At 66.8% G+C, this 20979-nt stretch overlaps 1 protein-coding gene across 2 annotated transcripts in view; it reads right to left on the bottom strand.

Moving 5' to 3' along the window:
• Positions 1-10079: 10079 nt before the first annotated feature.
• DNMT3A (DNA methyltransferase 3 alpha) overlaps positions 10080-20979 on the bottom strand; it is a 32788-nt gene continuing 21888 nt past the window's right edge. For both annotated transcript variants that reach the window (XM_086624793.1, XM_086624785.1), the window contains 17 exons: positions 16592-16804; positions 16342-16500; positions 16147-16254; positions 15464-15620; positions 15215-15364; positions 14920-14964; positions 14216-14295; positions 13923-14035; positions 12831-13014; positions 12634-12718; positions 12119-12264; positions 11801-11891; positions 11563-11711; positions 11391-11476; positions 10757-10826; positions 10406-10524; positions 10080-10269 (listed from right to left, as the gene is read on the bottom strand). In XM_086624793.1, the coding sequence (XP_086480919.1) occupies positions 10128-10269; positions 10406-10524; positions 10757-10826; positions 11391-11476; positions 11563-11711; positions 11801-11891; positions 12119-12264; positions 12634-12718; positions 12831-13014; positions 13923-14035; positions 14216-14295; positions 14920-14964; positions 15215-15364; positions 15464-15620; positions 16147-16254; positions 16342-16500; positions 16592-16804 (2097 nt within the window). In that variant the 3' untranslated portion in view covers positions 10080-10127. The remainder of the gene's footprint in view (positions 10270-10405; positions 10525-10756; positions 10827-11390; positions 11477-11562; positions 11712-11800; positions 11892-12118; positions 12265-12633; positions 12719-12830; positions 13015-13922; positions 14036-14215; positions 14296-14919; positions 14965-15214; positions 15365-15463; positions 15621-16146; positions 16255-16341; positions 16501-16591; positions 16805-20979) is intronic.

Here is a 20979-nt window from a genome sequence, read left to right as displayed (position 1 = left end):
ATGGATGGATCTGGAGCATGGCAGCATGCGGGGAGGCACCTGCGCCAGCTCCCAGCGGTGCCGCAGCACCTCCCGGCCATGTGGCGTGGGTAGGGCCCCCCGACATGGGTGGGACAGGGGGAGAAGGCACCCTCTATGCCCAGTGCTGCACAGATGGTGACGGCACCTGACCCACCGCAGAGTCCTGCACACCGTGGGGCCGTGCAGGCAGGATCACGCTGCCGGACACGGCCCAGCGGTCACCCGGATCCGGGAGGTCCAGCACAGCAGGCGGGTGGGCTCTGTGGCACCACAGCCCGGCCCCACAGGTGAGGTGGGGAGAGGGTGGCTGCCATGGGTGTGCTGGAAGGTAGTGAGCGCGGTGGAGCGCCGCAAGGCACAGGCTGCGGGGACGGGGCATCGCTTGGTGATGTGGGTGAGGGCAAGCCTGGCGTGGGCTGGACACGATGCACAGAAGAGGACTGGCAGCACAACACGCTGCCCATGGCCTTGGACATCGCAGAGCCACCCACACCACTGCCACCGCGGTCCCCCCGGCATGCCAGTCCTCCCCAGTTCACATCCAGTCCGCCCCCCCCTCCATGTTCACACCAAGCATTCCCAGGGACTCAGCCTCTTTGACCCCCAGCTCGGCGGCAGTGCCAGCATAGCACAGCCCTCCCCAGGAGCACAACGGCTTTTGCCCGTGCCCCGGTGAGCCACTGTGGCGCGGTAGCACAGCTGGCATCAGGCAGCAGAGGCTGCTTGCTGAGGCAGGATGTTTCCGCCAGACAACAGGTTCCCTGGGCAGGGCAGAACCGCAGCGTCAGCGCCGGGGGGGCTGCCAGCCTCCTCGGGGACCCCCTCATGCAGCCCCGCCACTACAGCCAGCACCTCCGCACCGCAGGCCCCGGCTCGGCAGTCCTCGGGTGCTGTCAGCAGCCTGGCCGAGGCAGGGGGGACGCGGCGGCGCTTCCCAACACACAAAGCAGCGCGGCTGTCTCGGGGGGCTCGCGGCCCCCCCTGCGCCCACCGGCTGCTCCGCCAGCCCTGAGCTGCAGGGCTGGTGGGGCGGGGGCGTGGGGACAGCTGTGACCCCGGCAGGACAAAAGGACCCCTGCCCCGGCAGGGGCTGCCAAAGGGGCACCTGTTAGGGCTGGGGCAGCCGCTGGCCCCGGTCTTTGTGCCGGGACGGTGGGGGCTGCGGCGTGGCGGCACACAGAGCCGCATTGTGCGGCGAGGCGAGGCCAGGGGCTGCTCCTGCAACCGGCCTGCCGCAGCCCCTCTGCTGCCCCTCGCTTTTGTGTGTGCCAGTGGGAACCCCGGCACCCACCCTCCCAGCACCCACCATCCTGGCACCCACTGTCCCGCCTGGGCCCTGTCCAGGACCCCCCTTTGTCAGGGCCAGGGTGACCGTCCTCTCCCGGGCAGGATCAGTCCCACCGGTGACACCAAACCACGACCACCACCTGTCCCCGGCTGACGGCGGCAGGTGGATGGGCATCGCCCTCCACCCCAGAGATGCCTTCCGGGGGGCCACAACTGCCACGTCCCCCCAGCTCTGGCCATTCCCAGCTCTGTTTCGGGCACAGCCAGGCCGGGAGCCAGTGTCCTGCTCCCATGCCGTGTGTGAGGCCCAGGCTGGGCTGGGGTCCTGGTGACCCAGCCCCGGTCAGGATGAGCTCCAGTGCCAAGGTGACCGAGCCACCGCCCTGGCAGGGACAGAGAGACCCGGGCTGGCCCATGGTGATGGGGGGACCGTGACCCACTGGTGAAGGGCCAGGGATGCCGGTGCCATGGAGCCTGGGATGCTGCGGGTGTGTGAGCAGCCCGTCCTAGTTGCTGCAGGCACCTTGGCACAGCACACGCCACGGCACGCTCCACAGCACACGCCACGGCACACCACGGCACGGCCACACCCGAGCGAGCACGGGGCGCGCTGCCACGGCGGAGGGGTGCTGGGTGATGGGCAGGACCCCCTGCCCCGTTACGGGGTGCCCACGGTCGTGAACCCCAGGGTGTGCCCAGAGCGTCGCAGCCGGCACTGCGGCAAGGCCGGCGGCATGGCAGGCACCGACCGCAGCGGGGTCTGGGGTCCTGTCAGCCCCCGCGGGGCCCGGCCCGAGGCTGCGGGGGGGCCCCGGGCTGAGGGTCGAGGATGCCGGGGTTGCCCCGGGCAGAGAGCCGGGGCTGCCCGCCGCCGGCGCGGGGTGCTGGGCAGGGCGCAGCCCCGGTGCAGAGCCCGGTGCCGGGCAAGGTGCGGGGGCGCCGGGGCGCGGCGTGGCCCGGGCAGAGGGGCGGCCGCGGGGATGCCGCGGCGGGGCCCCGGTGGCCGAGTCGCGGTGGCGCGGCCGGGTCCCGGCCCCGCCAGCCCCGGGGCGGCCCCGCAGACAAAGCCCGGTGCCGCCCAGCACAAAGGATGCTCCGAGCCGGGGCGGGGCCGCCCGGGAGCCCCAGCGGAACAATGGGCCGGGCCCGGCGGGACCCCCGCCCGCTCCCGCCGCCCCCCCCCGCCGCGTACCGGCCGCCTCGCCCCGGGGGCCCCGGGGCCCCGCTCCTCCGCGCCCCGCGCACCTGCTGCTCCGCACCCGGTCGCGACACGGCGCCGACGAGGGAGCCGGGCCCGTTCGGGTGGGGCGATTCCGTCGCCACACCCCGCCGAAGCAAGCCGCTCGCGCTGTCGCGACACCGTCGCCGTGTCGCGACAGGTGACTCTCTGTACGTGGGCGGGGGCCACACTCAACCTGTCTGTCCCGCGATACCGCGTGAGGCGCGCCACGCGGGCACTCTCTCTCCCCGCCTGTCGCGACACCCCGCCTGTCGCGATACATGCACCTGTCGCGATTGTCCCACCCATCGCGATACGGCCGCGACAAATCAGATCTCGCCGGTGCGGGAACGTGCGGAAACATCCCGAAAAATTCCAGCCCATCCTACTCCGCCCCGCCCGGCCCCGCCGGCACCGGTACCTCCCGCTCCTTTTGCGCTCCCGCTCCGGCTGCGCCCGCCGCGCTCCCCGTCCCCGATCGCCTCTCACCCGAACCTGCGCGGCGGGGGCGGGGCCTACCCGAGGACTCGGCCAATGGCCGCTCGCCATCCGCCGTCGGGGGCGGGGTCAGCCCCTCAGCAGGGTGGGCTGCGCGCGGCCTGACTGACAGGAGCAGGGGGCGGGGCCGGCGCCCAGGACCCCGCCCAGCGGCGGCCACCTGCCCGCGCGGTTGCCATGGTGACGGAGCCGGCACAAAGGCGCGCAGGGGCGGCCCCGAGTAACCCCGGAGCCCCCCGACGCCTCCATGGGCTGCCCCGGGCCCGCCATGACACCCCTATAGACCTCACGCACAACCCCTCCTGACCACCCATTTCCCGCCCAGTGTAACGCCTCATGACCTCCCCCATGTCCCCCCTCATGGCACCCAGTGACTTCTCCCATGGCACCTAGCGGTCCCCCCATGGCATCACATCACTCCTCCACGGCTCTCCATAACACCCCCATAAAGCCCACCCAGCATCCCCATAGCCTCCACCTGGTAGCCACTGGCACAGCACACCACGGTGGCCTCAGGCTCCCAGCATGTGGGGTTGGACATGGGAGGACACGATGGTGCCCGGGGCAAGATTTGCTGTTTGTCCTCGCAGGGTTCCCGCGGGGGTGTTCCTCCAGCCTGGAGAGGTCCCGCCGGTGGCAGCTCTGCCCTTGAGCAGAGAGACCAGTCCTGGCACATCTGGTCGTCATGGGATGGTTTGGGTGGGAAGGGGCCCTAAAGGTCATCTGCTTCCACCCCCCCCCCCCCCGCCATGTGCAGGGACACCCTCCACTACATCAGGTTGCTCAAAGCCTCATCCAACCTGGCCTTCCAACACTTCCAGGGATGGGGCAGACACAGCTTCTCTGGGCAACCTGTGCCAGTGCCTCACCACCCTCAGAGGGAAGAATTTCTGCCTTAGATCTCATCGAAATCTCCCCTTTCAGTTCAAAGCCATTGCCCCTTGTCCTGTCACTACACACTCTTGTCCAAAGCCCCTCTCCAGCTTTCTTGTAGCCCCTTCAGGTACTGGAAGGCTGCTGGAAGGTAACCCCAGAGCCTTCTCTTCTCCAGGCTGAACAGCCCCAACTCTCTCAGCCTGACTCCATAGCAGAGGTGCTCCAGCCCTTGCATCGTCTCCTTGGCCTCCTCTGCAGCCGCTCCAACAGCTCCATGTCCTTCTGATGTTGGGGACCCCAGAGCTGAATGCAGCACTGCAGGGGAGTTCTCCTGAGAGCAGAGCAGAGGGGCAGAATCCCCTCCCTCGACCTGCTGCCCATGCTGCTTTGGATGCAGCCCAGGACACAGTTGGATTTCTGGGCTGCCAACATGCATTGCCGGCTCATGGTGAGCTTCTCATCAACCAGCATCCCCAACTCCTTCCCTGCAGGGCTGCTCTTTCTCCCTTCCTCCCCCAACCTGTATTAATACCAAGGACTGCTCTGACCCATGTGCAGGACCTTGCACTTGGTCTTGTTGGACCTCAGGAGGTTCCCCCATGCCCACCCCCAGCCTGCCCCGGTCCCTGGGGATACCCCTTCCCCATCCCCCCCAGTATATTGACCATGTGTCACCTAGAAACCCCAGCGAGTGCTGCCCGGCCGCCCCCCCAGCCTGGGGTTCCCAGCGTGGTGCCCTGCAGCACCCACTCCCCAAACCCCTATGGCACCCACTGCTTGCCCACCCACCAGCCCCTGGGTCCCAGCATGGGTGGACACCCTCAGCACCGGCCGTTTGGGGAGATGGCATTCTCCCTTCTCCACCCCTCAGGGATGTCCCCCTGTCCCCATCCCCTTCCAGACAGAAGGGCAAGGGGCTCACAAGGACCCCGGCAGCCCCTGGGCACCCTCAGGTGCTGCCCTGGGAGTCAGGGTGTCTCAGGGGAGCCCCTGCCTGGTTCTCCTCCATTTTGGGCAGTTTTCCTTCTCCAGCCCCATCTCCGGGTGCTCGTCACCCGTCCCTGCTCTCCTGCCCCAGCCAGTCCCCTGGGCAGTCCCCCACCCCAGGGGTGAGTGCTCTCCCTGGCCCCAGGGTCCCTTGATGCCTCAGCCTCGGCTGAGCTCTGCTGTCCCCACGTGCTCCCGCAGCCCGTCCCAGCCACCACCCTGTCCCCTTGCCCCCACCAGCCCTTCTGGGCTCTGTCCCACCAGGGGGTCCCCTGGGCCACACTCAAGATCCTGTTATCCCAGGGTCCGGCACAGGGACTGGAGGGTCCCCAGGAGTCTTGCCACCCACCCGGTGCTGCCCAGCAGGAGGGAAACTGAGGCAGAAGCTGCACAAGGCAGTTTCCTGACCCACAGCTTGGGGGGCAGAAACATGGGGGTCCCACTCTGCTGGGGGCTCTGCACCCCCATACCCCGGTGCTGCGTGAGCAAAGCCCCCAGTGACCTGCCCTGGGGCTGGGCTCAGCCCACAGCACCCAGGACCAGGACCCCACCCCTCACTGGGACCCCAGTCACCAGGATCCTCCTGAGACCCCACTACCTGCACTGGGACTCCACTGCCCCCCAGGCTTCCCCCCAAGAGCCCACTACCCACACTGAGACCCCTCCACCCACTTGTAATCCAACATCACCAGGACCTCCCCCACCCACCAGGAACTCACCAGAAACCCACTGGGACCCCACTGTCCACCAGCACCGCAGTGCCCACTGAGACCCCACAGTCACCTGGATCCCCACACCTGCTGGGACTTCATCTGAAGAGCCCCCACCCACTGGAACCCCACTGCCCACCAGGACCACCCTGAGACCCCACTACCTGCATTGGAATCCCACTGCCCACTGAGACTCCCCCACCCACCGGGATCCCACTGCCCACCAGGACCCCACAGTCCACCAGCACCCCAGTGCCCACTGAGGCCCCACGGTCACCTGGATGCCCTCACCCCCTGGGACCCCATTGGGAACCCCCAACCCAACCCGCTGGGACCGCCCCCCGCCAACGGCCGCAGGAGCACACAGAGCACAGGATCGCACGGAGCTGGTTTTTGTTGTTTTTTTTTTTTTCTTTTTTTTTCTTTTTTTCCTCTTTTTTTCTCTTTTTTTTTCTTGCACAAAAACAGTACATTTATTCAAGTGTTCTCCAGCACAAGTACATTAGAAAGGAGCTCGTCTGTATGATAACTCTTCTGGGCACCAAAGAAAAAATAAAAAGGAGGATGGGATGGAAGCGGAACGGACAGACTTTCTACATCTGCTGCACGCATTGACCTTTAATTAGTTCAGAACAGCTATGTCACGAGCAATACTTACACAGATACAACAGTGCCGGGCGAGCCCGCGGCCAGAACCATACGGTGAAATGCACAGTATTCAGCGGCAATAAATAGAGAAGCGACCCTAAAAAAACAAACCGACAAAAAAACAGAAGGAACGAACCGAGAGAGAGAGAGAGAGAGAGAAAAGTAGAAAATAAAAGGTTGGGGAGGGGTGGGGGGGGGGGGGAGGAAGAGCAGCGGGGGGCCGCGGGGCCGGGGTGGCCGCGGTGCCACCGGCGCTGCCGGGAATGTGGTGGTGGGGCGCGGGCTGAGCCAAATCATAGGGAGGGTACCGAACTCTACGCGTTTGTCCTCGGCAGGAGTACAGGGTTCCCCACACACAGTTAAGCGTCAGCTACTTCAATGTCTAGGCTAAAACACATGAAATCTCTCGTTTAGTTTTCAAGTACAAAGTTAAAATGCCTTTTTTGTTTTTCATGTTTTTTTTTTTTACTTTTTTTTAATAATAATATATAAGAGTAAAATAATAGTGCTCTTTGAAACTCCACTACAAGAGAACAAAACAAACAGTCATTGTCCAGACAGCAGACTTAATTTAACAATATATATTTTTAATAAAATGTTTTAGCACCGTGTTTGTCACCTACTCCCTCGGCAGATCTTAAGGAATTTAGGCTTTTTTTTATTTTTACGTTTTTACTGTTTCGTCTCGGGCTGTGCAACAAAATTTGTCTGTTTGTTTTAAAAAAAGATGAGTCGGGTACGTTAAAAACTGAACTCTTTCCCCAGGCGTCCCCACGGTCCCCACCACCGCCAGCAGCTGCCGCGGAGCTGCCGATGTGCCCCTGGCACCACCGAGCTGATCCCGGCGCCTTTCCAGTTGTGCCGCCATGGGAACCTGCTTCCTGCTGGCACCGGTTCCGGCACCAGCCCGGGCGTCCCAGCCGTGGGCGCCCGGGGTGGGTGCAGGAGCCGCCTGGGATGCACCAACACTGCACCGAGATGCGCCGAAGTGGCACCAGGACGCGCCAACACCGCACCGGTATGCACCAATGCTGCACCAGGCTGGCACTCCACTCCACAGCACCGGCTGGGACCTGGTCCACCAAAGGTGCCGTGGAGCCAAGAAGGTCCCAGGGAAGCGCTGCAGGGCTGTGCCAGGCTGGCACGGTGCGGTGGGTTCTGCCAGGATCCCCAAACGCTGTTGCGCAGCCGTGTGAGGCTTGGTGACCCACGGTAGGATTTGCACCCGGCGCCGCGGGGCCATGCAGCGCTTGCAAACGGTGCTGCAGGGATGTGCAGCACTAGCACCTAGCGCTGCAGGGCTGCGCGGCACCGGTACCCGGTGCTGGGCAACCGTGCAGGACCCGCAAGCAGCACGGCAGGGCCACGCAGGACTCAATGTGTGATGCTGCGGGGCCGCGCCGCCCTCGCGCCTGCGGCCACGCAGCACCTGCCGACAGCGCAGCGGCTATGTGCTGAACTTGCCCTGGTGCTGAGCGGAACTCGGCCCCGGGGTCCAGGCAGAGCCCGTGGCCGTGGCTCAGCACCCGGGGCCGGGGGGCCGCATCCCGCCTCGCCTCCTTTACCACCCGGCAAAGCGGGGTCCCGCGGTGCCCCCAGCCACGGCTGCCCGGCACCGGCTCCGTCCCCCGTGCCGCCCGCACCGCCAGAGAGGCCTCCAAACCCCCGGTAGCACCAGGCACGGTGGGGAAGTGGGGGGGCCCCAGGGCCGCCCCTTGCGTGCCCCCCGCCGCCGTCGGTCCCAGCACCTCTCAGCACCCTGGGGCCGCCGGCGCGGCTCGCTGCCAAATAGCCAGCACCCTGCACTGAGCGGCCGGTGGCCCCTGCCCGCCAGCGGACCCCCAGCACCTTTCACAGTTAGAGAAGAGACGGCGATGGGGCCACAGCCCCTCAGGGGCGTCCCCCGCGCCGTAGCACCAGTCCCTGTCCCCGCCGGAGCCCCTCCGCTCCAGCACCATGCCCAGGATCCGGCCACCCCGGCGGGCACCGGGCAATGCCCCCGCGCTGAGCCGGACCCACCGGCCTCCTGTGGCACCCACAGCTGCCAGACAAGTAGCACCATCCACAGCAATGTCAGCACCTGCCCGCACCCTGCCTGCACCCCGCCTGCGTGCAGCACAGCTCCCCTCTGCACCGCCAACGCCATTGCGACTCCCGGCCCGCTGCGGCCGGAGCTGCCTGCTCTTGACGCCAACACCGACACCGTCACCGACACTGTCACCGACACCGCTGCTCCCGCGTCCACCGCACAACTCACTGGCACCCGCCACTCTGTAAAGGGGGTATGGGGCCACTCCTGGCACGGGGCACCAATGGGACGCAGCAGCTCCAAACCCGTGCTCCCCCAGGGGAGTGATGCCCCGAGCTGCCTGCTGCAAGAGGCTACGCCACAGGCAGCACCAGGGTCCTGTCCCAGCTCCTCGTGGCATCGCCCTCCTGCCGACCAGCCCGGCCTCGTGGATGTAGCACCAGGGTCTGGGGACCCGCAGCTGTCCCTGTCCTGTGCCGAAAGCGCCCCAGCCACGCTCCGGCACCGCTCCAGCACCGCTCTGTCCTGTGCTCCCTTCCTGCCTGCCTCCGGCCCTGCCCGCGCAGCACCACCACAGCACTCAGCACCAGCCCGGTCCGCAGCACCCGCGCCCTGGCAGCGAGCGGCGGGCAGGAGTGGGCAGGAGCACCCCGCCGCTGCCGCCGGGTCGGGGTGGCTGGACCACCGGCACCAGCCCGGCCGGGGACGCCACGTACGCAGAAAAGCACCAGTACGTTTGTGCGTGGCACGGGCCGCGCGGGCAGGACCGGGCGAGGGCGGCCGCCGCCACCGCCGAGGGAGGCGCTTCCTTTTAGGCCAGAAAAAGGTTATTGCATGACTCGGGATGGAGACGCTTCCCGCCCGGCCGCTGCCCCGGCCCGCTCCCGCGCCGCTCGCTCGGAAAGGCCCGGCACGTAAGGCAACATGGAAGCTGATGTCTCGACTCACCCCGCTGTTTAAAAGCACCATTATGAAGTCAGGTTGTACAGTAGTAACAGTACCTTTTATATATATATATATCTATATCTCATATCTATCATATATATATAAACTGTAAACAAGAGGTAACAGCGGCTTCTAGGATTTGCTTTCTCCAAGGTCTCCGTGTGGTAGGCACCCAAAATACTGTAGAAAAGGTGTGTGTTGTGGTGTGTGTGTTCTCGGCTTCCCTGCCACCGGGGCTGGCTCCGCACCACCGGTACCGGTGCTGGTGGACAAGAGTGAGGCCGGGTCGCTGGGTGTCGCGGAGCCGGCCGGGCACCTCCCTGCCGCCGGGCGCCTGCCCCGAGCTGGGGGCTGCCGGCTCGCCCGCGCGCGGGGCGCGGACGCAGCGGGTCTCCCTTCGCCTCCGCCTCTCCCGGGCTGGGGGTTCCCGCTGCCCGTTTCCCCTCCTCCGCGAGCAGAGCTGGCGATGGACGGCACCTCGGCTCGCCCGCCGCAACGAGAAGCGGAAACCGAACCAACAGGAAAACCCAGCCAGAAAAAGAGCGGAAAATTAAAAGGTTACCCCTAAAAAAAATGATTTGGTTTTTTGTTTGCTTTTTTTTTTTCCTTTTCGTTTTGTTTGCGTTTTTTTTTTCTTTTCGGTTTTTGTTGTTTTCGTTGGTGGTTTTTTTTTGTGGTTTTTCGTTTTTGTTTTTTTTTAAATAGGCTAAAAGCTGAACATTGGAAATTCAGGAGAGGACACCGAACCCTTTCGCTCGGGGAGACGTGTGCCGGGTTCCTGTCGGGCTGCGAAATCCCGTCTCTCTTCTGGGTGCTGACTCTTCTCTCACTCCGTGTTGTCACTTTTCTTGCGGTGGATGGTTTTGTTTCTGACTCGCTCCGTGTGACCGGTTCCCGTCTGTCGCTCTTAAACGCAGGCGAAGTATTCCTTCAGGGGAGCGAAGAGGTGGCGGATCACCGGCACGCTCCAGGACCTGCCAAGCAGTCTCTGCCGGGCCAGGCGGCTCATGTTGGACACATCCGTGTAATGCACCGGGAAGCCGAAGACCCTGCGGGGACACAGAGGGGGGGATGCGACAGGGAGTGGGTCAGGGGGGTACCAGACCCGAGGGACGTGGCACCACCGGACCTGCCCCGCGCCGCGCGCAGGCAGCCCCACAGAGAGCCCTCAGCCAGCCGCGGTACCTCTCCATCTCCGTGCACCACAGGATGTCCTCCTTCTCGTTCATGAAGACAGGGAAGTGCTGGTCCTTGCCCTGCTTGATGGAGTTGGAGCGAGTGGTGATGGTTCGCACTTTGCTGAACTGCAAGAAGCACAGGCCGGTCATGCCGGCGGTGGGATGGACCCCCCGCGCGCCAGCCGCGGGCAGGCACGGCGCTTGCCCCGACCCGACTGCTGGAGCCGCTGCCACAGCCCTGATCCACCCTCATGGGACCCCCCGCTCTGCGGCCCAAGGGGTCCGGGATCGCCGCGGACGGCCACGGGACCCCACCGCCCCCTCGGCCACGCTCCCGCTGGCATGTCCCGGGGCTGACCTTGGCTATCCTGCCGTGCTCCAGGCACTCCTGCAGCTCCAGCTTATCATTGACTGTGGACGCGAGTGGCCTAGGGAGAGAGACGGGGTGGGCATGGGGCAGCAGCACCACATCCCCATGCAGGCATGGGGCAGCTCTCCGGCCAGGGTTTGGGGGGGCATCAGGCAGCCAAGGCTGTTCTAGGGGGCTGTGGCAGGCGATGGTGAGAAGCAGTCGATCCCGGTGGGAGCCTGCCCGTGGCCATCAGCCGAGTGCCACCATGGCTGCCGGCCAGGAGGTACACAGAGGGCAGCTCCGTGTCACCGCACGAGCACAGGGGAGCAAGGACAGGCCCAGCCCCCTCTGTGGGGGCCACCACTCTGGGTTTTTGGGGTCACCTGGCACCGCTTTGTGATCCCCCCAGCACCGGCTGGGGCAGGGGACCCCCAGAGCCACATCCAGGCTGGGGGAGGACCTAGGGGTCTGGCCCCTTCTGCAGCCCTCAGCAGCGCCCTCCCTCCTGGTGCCAGAGCCGGCACTGCTGGCCACCCCAGCCCAGCAGCAGGCAGGGTGACAGGCGGGCAGCCGTCACACCACAGGCAGGCTCCCAACGCGGTTCCCAGCTCCCGGCGCGGTTTCCGGCACTCTCACCTACCTGTTCATCCCAGGAAGGTTCCCCCAGAAGTACCGTGCCCTGTGCGCTGCAGACACTTCTTTGGCATCAATCATGACGGGGTTGGACTGTGTGGAGAGGCGGGTCGGGGTGTCAGTGGGATCCTTGGGGATCCTCAGGGTTCCCCAGGGGCCAGCGATCCCCCAGCACTCACCTCCAGGAAGCGGGAGATGTCCCTCTTGTCGCTCACCCCCATGGCCACCACGTTTTCGAAGAGCCAGAAGAAGGGCCGGTCATCGCCCTCCTTGGGCCGGGCTTCGTGCAGCAGGCGGTAAAACTCGAAGAAGAGTCGCCCGGTGCCCTCTGGGCAGGAGAGAGCGAGAGGGGCCAGTGTCAGCAGCGGGGGCCGGTGGTGGGTGCCAGCCCCTGCCCGGCGGAGGGGACACACCTACCGTAGAGCCCCTTCCGGGCTGGGTTGACGATGGAGAGGTCGTTGCAGGGGCTCCCCCCAATCACCAGGTCAAAGGGGCCCCACTCCTGTATCTGCAAGAGGAAGAGCCCCTGGTGAGTTGGGTGCCGGGGGACGCCCGGATACACGGGGGAATAAGGGCGGCCGAGGTCCCTGGCGGGATGGCAAGGCTGCGCCAGTGAAGCCCAGCGCATGGGGAGACGCAGGACAAGGGACTTGTCCCATGGTGGGGACACGTGGCTGAGCACCGGGATGCTCTGGGGAGGGGAGAGCGGCGGGGGTGCCGGCTGGCTGGACCTACGTGTTTCTGGGTGACATTCCGGACGTCCCCGACGTACATGATCTTGCCCTGGTGCCTCACCATGCCCACAGTGATGGAGTCCTCGCACACCTCGGAGGCGATGTACCGGTCCACCTGGATGCCCAGGTCCTTCAGCACCAGCAGGCCTGTGGGGAGCGGGGCTGGGGTGGGCGGCACGCGGACCGTAGCCCCCTGTGCACGGTGGCCCCCCACCCCGGCAGCACCACCATCCCTGTGCCATCCCCCTCGCCTGCTGCCCGCCATCACGGACCCTCCCAGGGCTGAGGAGACGGTGGGGGCTGCCCATGGGAACACCAGGTGGGGGTCCTGCCATTGACACAGGTCCGTCCACCCACTGCGGATCCCCGGATGGGGCAGTACCCCCCTGCCTCGAGGCCGGACAGCAGTGGGGTGCAGGCAGGCTGCTTACCCCACTCCCTTCTACCTTGCTGGGTCCCAAAGACGCCCCAAGGAGGGTCCCTGCAGAGACTGCCAGGCTGGGGACCCCCACCCACCTGTGGCGATGCCATCAAAGAGCGAGAGCACCCGGATGGGCTTCCTCTTCTCAGCTGGCACCGGCGGGTACACCTTCGGCGGGTCCTGAAAGCCACGGGCGGGTGTCAGCAGGGCCACGGGGCAGCAGAGCGGGGGGCTGGGGGGGGCAGCGGGGAGCCCAGCCAGGGCCGGGGGGTCCTGCCACAGGGACACTCACAAACTCCTGGTCGTGGTTGTTGGCGAAGAACATCTGGAGGCGCGAAGGCCAGTCCTCTCGCCGCCGCAGCAGCCCATAGATGCCCTTATGGCCGCACATGTAGCAGTTCCAGGGGTCCTCCTTGATGGCCGCCTGTGCCGCCCCCGGCCCCACCAGCAGGTCCACGCACTCCACGCAGAAGCACCTGGCAGCGCCGGGAGCCGGTGTCAGTGGCAGGGCTGGGGCCGGTGCCCCCTGGGACGTGTGGGAGAGAGCACAGGCGCGGTGGGGGATGGTGCCCCCTGGAACGGCTGTGCTGTCTCAGCCGGTTCCGGCTGTGCCCCTTGAAGGCTGCGGCAGGGGGGCATGCTGGGACCCACAACCCCACACTGGGACCTGGCGCACCACCCAAACCTCTGCCAACCCCATACAAAGACCTGCAGCCGAGACCTGCAGCATCACTGAAACCTCCCAGCCCCACGCCGGGACTGGGGCATCACCAAAACCTTCCCAGCCCCACGCCACAACTGGGGCATCACCAAAAGCTCCACATTAGAACTGTGGTACGACCAAGACCTTCCCAGCTCCATACCAGGACCAGGACATCACCAAAACCTCCTGTAGTTCTGTAGTCAGGACTACAGCATCACCAAAAAAATCTCAGCTGCAAGCCAGTATCACCAAATTCCCATGCCAAGACTGGGGCATCACCAAAATCTCAACAGTGGAACTCTGGTACCACCAAAACCTTCCCAGTCCCCTGCCAGGACTGGGACACCACCAAAACCTCCCAGACCTATACCAAGGCTATGGCATCACTGAAACATCTCTGTCCCACACACCAGGACTGGCATCACCAAAACCTCCCCAGCCCCATGCCAGGACTGTGGCATCACCAAAACATCTCAGTTGCAAACCAGGACTGGTACCACCAAATTCCCATGCCACAACTGGGGCTCCACCAAAACCTCCCCAGCCCCTTGCCCAGACTGTGGCATCACCAAAACTTCCCATCCCCGCACTGGGGCTGGGGCATCACCGAAACCTCCCCCCAGCCCCACACCAGTACCAGGGCATCACCGAAACCTCTGCAACCCCACGGCAGCCCCAGACCTGCAGCAGTTGTTGTTGCCGCACATGAGCACCTCGCGGCCGCCGCAGCAGATGGTGCAGTAGGACTGGTAGCCGTCATCGTCGTACTGGTACGCGCACTCCAAGAAGCAGTTCTGGGGGAGAGCAAAGGCGTCAGCGCAGCACAGCCTGGGGATGCCGGGATGCCGCCGCGGGGCCAGTGGGGTGGCTCCTGGCAGAGGGGCCCGGCAGGGAGACCTCCAGGACAGGGCATTTGGGGGGACATGGCCGTGCCCGCCTGGCACCGCGGCTGCCTGTGCCGTGCCATGCCGTACCTTGCAGTTTTGGCACATTCCTCCGATAAATAGAGGGTGCTCCAGGGTCACGTTGAGGCTCCCGCAGGAGATGCAGATGTCTGGGGGGTGGGAGGGGAGATGTCACCCCCCCGGCTCTGCCACCCACCCCGGCTCTGCCACCCCCAGCACCCTGCACTGGGACTGGGCCGCTTGTGACTGCCTGCCTGGGCCAAGCCCAGCGCCCAGGGAGCAGCCTGGCCCTGACCCATGTCCCGCTGCCACCCCGGACAAACGCCCACGCCCCGTGTCTGGGGCACATTGGCTTTGACCTCCAAGCTGGGGAGCAGCAGAGCTCCCCCCTCCAGCTCCTAAGTGCCAGCACCACCGGGACAGCTGCCACCGTGCGAAGGGGACCAGCTGCACGGCGAGCCTCCCACTGCTGCCCCCAGCAGTGCCCCCCCAGCCCTGCTGCACTCTGCACTCACGCTCAGCCTTTGGTGACCCCGGCCCCGGGGAACTGTCCCCGTCACCGTCTGGGGTGGCCATGGCTGCTGTCTCTGCTGCCAGCCGGGCTGAAGGATGGGACAAGCCCATCCTGCGGACCCCCGGAGCCCCCTCTGCCTCCCAGCTCTGCAGCCAGGATTGGTGCCCCCCAGGGAGGGAGGGACCCTGATCCCCCACAGCCCTGTCCCCAGGGGCACGACGGGTACCCGGCCCAGAGCCAGGCACTGCCCCACGCTCACCTTCGATGTTCCTGCATTTCTGCCGCACCTCGTAAACGAGTCGCTCTGGGGAGGGAGAGGGGTGTCAGGCTGGGGGGTCCCCCCCATGCAGCCCCTGCAGCGGGGCGAAGGGAGGGGACCCTGGGGACGAACGGTCCCCAACAGAGAAGGGGACCCAGCCCTGAGCCGCTTTTGCCCCCTGGCCTCCCGGCACAGCCCTCCCAGCACCGGCACCAAGACCTGGCAAGGTCACCGCCAAGCCAACCCTGCGGAGGCTGGGTGGGTGTGGGGGCACCCCTGATCCCTTGGGCGGTACCTCGGGTGCGCTCGTCGATGATCTCCTTGACCTTGGGCTTCTCTGTTGTGCTTTTCCTGGGTTTTTTGGCGGGTGGGGGCGGTGCGTAGGCGGCTGCTTCTGGCTCTACCCACATCTCCGTGTAAACTTCTTTGTAAGGGTTTCGCTCCTCTGCAAGGGGTGTGCGTGGTCCCATCAGCGGGGTCCCATCATCAGCCCCACAGCACCCTGGCGATGCCGGAGCCAGTGCCCAGCTCCCCTGGCGCTCACCTTCGGGGGGCTCCAGGCCCTTGGGGCCGGAAGGCTGGAAGCCGCCCAGGGCCCACTCGATCATCTGCTTGTTCTGGATCTCCACCACCTTGGAGGTGTCTGTCTCGTCGTTCTCAGGGCACGCTGGGAAGATCTTCCCTGCTCTGCTGCTCGCCACCTGCCAGCGGAGCCCAGGCCCAGCTGTCACCCACTCACCCACCCAGCCAAGGGGGTCACCAGCCCCCCTAGCTGCTCCAGATGCTGCCCACCCCAAAGGGACCTACATGGCCAGACCTCCCCATCACACCACAAGAAACCCCCAGCACCCCCCAGCACCACCAGGAGCCTCCCAGAGAGCCAGGACCCCCCAGCATCACCCCACAGGGACTTCAGCAGCTCCCCAGAGATCTCCCCCCAGCTTCCCAGACCTCCAGACACCCCCAGCTGGGACAAAAGACCCCCAAAACCTCCTCAAGGAGTCCCTTAGACCCCCCACCCTTCGAAGAGATGTCCCGTGTCCCCCCAGCTCAGCGCTGGGTGCAGGAGGAAAGCCAGGGCCAGATCCTAGTGGGGCGGGGGGGCAGCTGCCTGCCCCCACCCACCCTGCCTGAGGCCAGCAGGACCCCATGTGCCCCCAATCTCCTGGGGTTGGGGTGCTGGTGGCACTTTGCAGTCGGTGCCACCCTGCAGCCGCTGGCGCTCACCTGCAGCACCTCGTAGATGGCTTTGCGGTACATGGGCTGCTTGTTGTAGGTGGCCTGGTGGAAGGCGCTGGCAAAGGAGCTGAGCGGCAGGAGCTTCTCCACGCAGACCTGGGGGATGGCAGGCAGCCGTGAGGTGGGGTGGGGAGATGCCCGGGGATCTGTGGGCTGCCCGGACCCCCCATGGGTGCCACTTACCACCGAGAACTTGCCGTCCCCGAACCACATGACCCAGCGGGTGCCCTCGGCTGCTCGGCTCCGGCCCGTCATCCACCAGGAGACGATGCGCCCGGGCCACCAAGAGAAGCCGCGCAGCTTGCCCCACACCAGCTCGCCGATGCCAAAGCCCCGGCCGTCCTGCGCCAGGAGAGGAGACGGGGGGATGTCAGAGGCTGGTTGGGAGGGGGTGCCCACCAATCCCCCCTTCCCCAGCCAGCCCTGCCCTCACCTCGTACTCGGGCTCGTCGTCGGCTGACTTGGAGGTGTTCTTGTCTATGGCATCGGCCACCACTGGCTCAGGTGTGGTGGCCACGTTGGGTGAGGCGGGGTCGGTGGGCTGCTGCGAGGCAGGGGGGCTGGCCTCCTCCTCTTTCTGGGGCTCTGCCCGCGGCGTCTCCTCCACCACGTTCATCACGGCGATCACCTTCGCCTTCTTCTCCGCCTGGAGAGGGGAGAGACACTGGTCAGGGCCGGGCTGCGGGGTGTTGCTCACCCCGCACCCCGAGATGCGAGTGGGAAGCCCTGGGCCAGCCTGGCTCGGGGGGCCACACTCGGCAGCACCACACAGACCCTGGCAAGGGCCTGGCAGCCCCCCTGGGCATTGCAGCTGCTTCTCTGGGCACACCTGGAACCCCCTGTCCTGCCCCACCACCCCCCTGCCCATGCACAGCTTGGGATGCTCCCCATCCTTCCCATGCCTCAGTTTCCCTCTGTGGTCAGGGGGGGAAACGGCCCGGGAGCATACACAAAGCTGCTGGGGTGGCTCTGGGGGAAAGGGATGGCAGCCCCCACCCTCCCCCGGAGACTGCCCCCGCTCCCAGCCTGGCTCCCTCAGGACACGGCCCTCGGCCCCCAGCGATACCGGAGGAGCGATGGCACTGGTCCTGGAGCCCTGCGCACCACCTCCCCCAGCCCCATCCCGGTTTGGGGGCTGGCCTGCCCCCGCCGCCCCCCTCACCTCCCTTCCCTGCAGCCCAGGCTCCCCCCTTCCAGACTGTCGCTCGCCCCCAGCACCTGCCCCAGGGCAGACTCCCGGCACCTACCCCGGGACACAGCCCCGGGGCACCCGCTGCACCCCCCGCACCCGTGTCACCGCCTCCGGGGCGCCCCGTGTTCCCTCCGGCATCCCCCGGCGCGGGCACCCGCTGTCCCCGGGCCGGTGTGCTGAACTGCGCGGGCCGGGCCGGGTCCCGGGGCCCAGCCGGGACACCGAGCTCCGCCGGGCAGGGAAGTGCCGGGTTCGGCCGGACTGAGCCGAGCCGAGCCGAGCCGAGCCGAGCCGCCATCCCCGCGCTGGCCACCTACCCATGCGGGCTGGGCGCCGCGGCGGGCCGGGCGCAACTGAGCCGAGCCGAACTAAGCCGGGCCGGGCCGGGCCGGACTGAGCCGAGCCGAGCCGGGCCGAGTCGAGTCGAGCCGAGCCGAGCCGAGCCGGGCCGAGCCGGGCCGGGCCGAGCCGAGCCGAGCCGAGCCGAGCCGAGCCGAGCCGAGCCGAGCCGGGCCAGTCCGGGCCGCGGGGGCAGAGCCGGCGGTTCTTTGTCTGGGATCCCCGGGTCACATGGTGCCTCCCGGCCCGGCTGGTTGGCTGCGGCGGGGAGGGGCCGCGCACCGCCGAGGGGACAGCCCGGCTCGGCCCCCCCGCTCGCGCCTCGGCCCTGCTCGGCAACTCGGCCCTGCTCGGCTCGGCTCCACTCGGCTCGGCTCGGCAACTCGGCCCTGCTCGGCTCCGCTCGGGTCGTGTCGGGTCGGGTCGGCTACTCGGCTCCGCTCGGCTCTCCCACCGTGGCCTGGTCCCGCTCGGCTCCGGTGCCTCCCAGCGGCCCGGTCCCGTACAGTCCGGCCAGGCCCCCCGGCACGGCCCGGACCGACGCACCTCGGCCCCTTCTCCGCTCCACACAGCCCGCCCCCGCGATCGAGCGGCAGCAGAGGGCCGGGGGGGTCCCCGGTCACCCGGGCCGGGCCCCACGGTACTCACCGGCCCGGCGGCAGCGATCCCGTCCGGACTGGGCTGGGGCGGCCTCCCCGCCGCGGGGCTGCTCCGCGCCGCCTTTTGTCCCGGGGCCGCGGCCCCCCGGCCTCTTTGTGCTGCTGAGCGGCGGGGCGGGTTGGGGGGGCGGGCGGCAGCGCCCCGGGGGGCCTCGCCCTGGCACGGCAGGAATCCGCCCGCGGGGCTCCGGGCCCGCCGCGCCGGCACCGGGCGGGCCCCACCGGCACAGTCCGCGCCGGTGGGACACCCGCTGGGCACCGGCCGGCTGCTCCAGGCGAGCACCGGCCCCGCCGCCCCGGTTCAGCCCGGTACGGCCGCCAGTGTGGGAGCAGCCGGCCCAGCTCGGCCCAGCGGCTCCGGCTGCGAAAGGCTGGGGCTGGCACCGCTCTGCACGCACCCACACGGTCTGGGACCACAGCACCATTTCAGCCCATAGGCACACGCTGCCACGGCACTGGACTGGGACCCCATCACCCAGTTCAGCCCATTGGTACACACTGACATGGCACTGGTCTGGAACCGTACCGCCCAGCCCAGACCCACACGGCCTGTATCACCCAGTTCAGCCCATCGCCACACATCCACACGGCGCTGGTTTGGGACCACATTGCCAAGTTCAGCCTGTTGGTACACACCAACATGGCACTGGTTTGGGACGGTGTCACCCAGTTCAGCCCATCAGCACGCACCAACACGGCACTGGACCAGTCTAGACCCTGCACCCCAGCTCACGCCTGTCCACAGGCTGCACACCAGCGGCATCCCCAGCCCCGGGGCCCCCCCCAGCAGCGGGACATCCCCCGCACATCCCCACAGAGCCAGATGTCCCCGCACATGGGAGCTGGCACACCCTAAACTGCGTCCCCCAACTCCAGACCCCCGAAGTCACAGCCTGAACAGCCGGCTGTGCCACGAGGATGGTGGCGAGGCCGAAGCACCGGCTGCCCCAGCAGCAGCCCGTCACCTGCAGGCACCACCGTGTCCCCTCTCTGTCCCCATTGCAGGTGGGGCAGGGTCCCGTGGGACCCCTGGGCCAGGGCTGCGTGACTGAGCAGCGGCACAGCTGCCATGGGGTGCCGGTGCTGCCATCCGGCATGTCGTGGGGTTCAGGGAGCCGGTATTTCACCGGCGCCGAGCAGTGCAAGCCCCGGGCTGCGAGGCGACATGGTCGGGGTGCCCGGCACCCCTGGACGGGCCCTGCCGCCCCCACTGCCCACTCCCCGGGAACCCCAGGCAGGTGCTGTCCTGGTGGCTCCGGAGCTCCGGGACCCCTTTGTGCTGCAGAGCCGAGGGGGGGAGGGGGACGGCACGACAAAGGGGCAGATGGCCGTGACCCCCGGGCATGGGGCTGCCCCCCCGGGGGGAGGGCTGGGGGGTGTAGCAGAGCCCTTGAGACCCTCAATGCCAGCCCAGGGTACCTCGTCCCCCCCAGCACCCCCCGGCGCTGCTGGAGCCACAAAACAGACCCGGACACGAATCCCACCCCCGGCCGGGGGCAGGGGGGTGACGAGCCCCGGTTTTGTGTGGGGACAAAGGTGCTGATTCCCGCGGGGGGTGGGGAGGGTGGGCGTTCTGCTTTGTCCGCGGCGAGAGGCCAGAGGGAGGAAATGCCCCATCCCCGGGTCGTTAGAGTGGAGATAAGCGGCACCTCCAGGGATGGGCACATCCAGACAATGGGGCCAGCCTCGGCCCTTGCCCCCGGGCAGCTCTGCTCCTGCCCCTGCCCCTGCACCATCCTCAGCCCACCCCACCTCCATCCCCTGCTCCATCCTCAGCCCCATTCCCATCCCCTCCCCCCCCCCCCCCCAATTCCCTGTCCTTGCCCCATCCCCCTCCTCATCTCCATCTTCATCCCATCCCCATCCCACCCCATCCTCATCTCCATCTTCATCCCACCCCCATCCTCGTCTCCATCTTCATCCCATCCTCATCCCACTCCCTCCTCATCTCCATCTCCATCCCATCCCCATCTCCATCCACTGTCACAGCCTCATCTCCATCCCATCCCCATCCTCATCTCCATCCCATCCCCATCTCCATCCACTGTCTCTTGCCCCATCCCCATCCTACCCCCATCCTCATCTCCATCCACTGTCCTTGCCCCATGCCATGCCATGCCATGCCATTCCATCCCCATCCTCATCTCCATCCCATCCCCTGCTCCAACCCCATCATCTTCATCCTATCTCCATCCACTGTCTCTTGCCCCATCCCCATCCTACCTCCATCCTCATCCCCATCTCCCTCCCATCCCTTGCCCCATGCCCATCCTCATCTCCATCTTCACCTTCATTCCATTCCCACCTCCGTCCACTGTCCCATCCCCATCCCCATTCCCATCTCCATCCCATCTCCGTCCTCTGCCCGGTCCCAGCCCTGCCTCACTCCTGGCACAGCGTGAGGGGTGCAGAGCCAACACCAGGGTCTGGCTGATGGTGTCCTGGCACAGGCGGGCCAGGGCTGGTGCCCAGAGCTGCCCTGGGTCTGGCAAGCGGCAGCAATGGCCCTCCGGGGCTGTGGAGTGAGGAAGAGGAAGGACAGCTGGAGGGGACCAGGCTGTCCCTGACCCCACTGAGCCGCCGGGACCCTGCCAGGCAGCCTCTGCCCCCTGACCCGCTGGGGGCACAGGC

Source organism: Tauraco erythrolophus, chromosome 2 (genome assembly GCF_009769465.1).
Source record: "Tauraco erythrolophus isolate bTauEry1 chromosome 2, bTauEry1.pri, whole genome shotgun sequence".
NCBI classification, from domain to species: Eukaryota; Metazoa; Chordata; class Aves; order Musophagiformes; family Musophagidae; genus Tauraco; species Tauraco erythrolophus.
The sequence above is the reverse complement of the archived record's forward strand: the minus strand, read 5'-3'. Positions and strand labels throughout refer to the sequence as shown.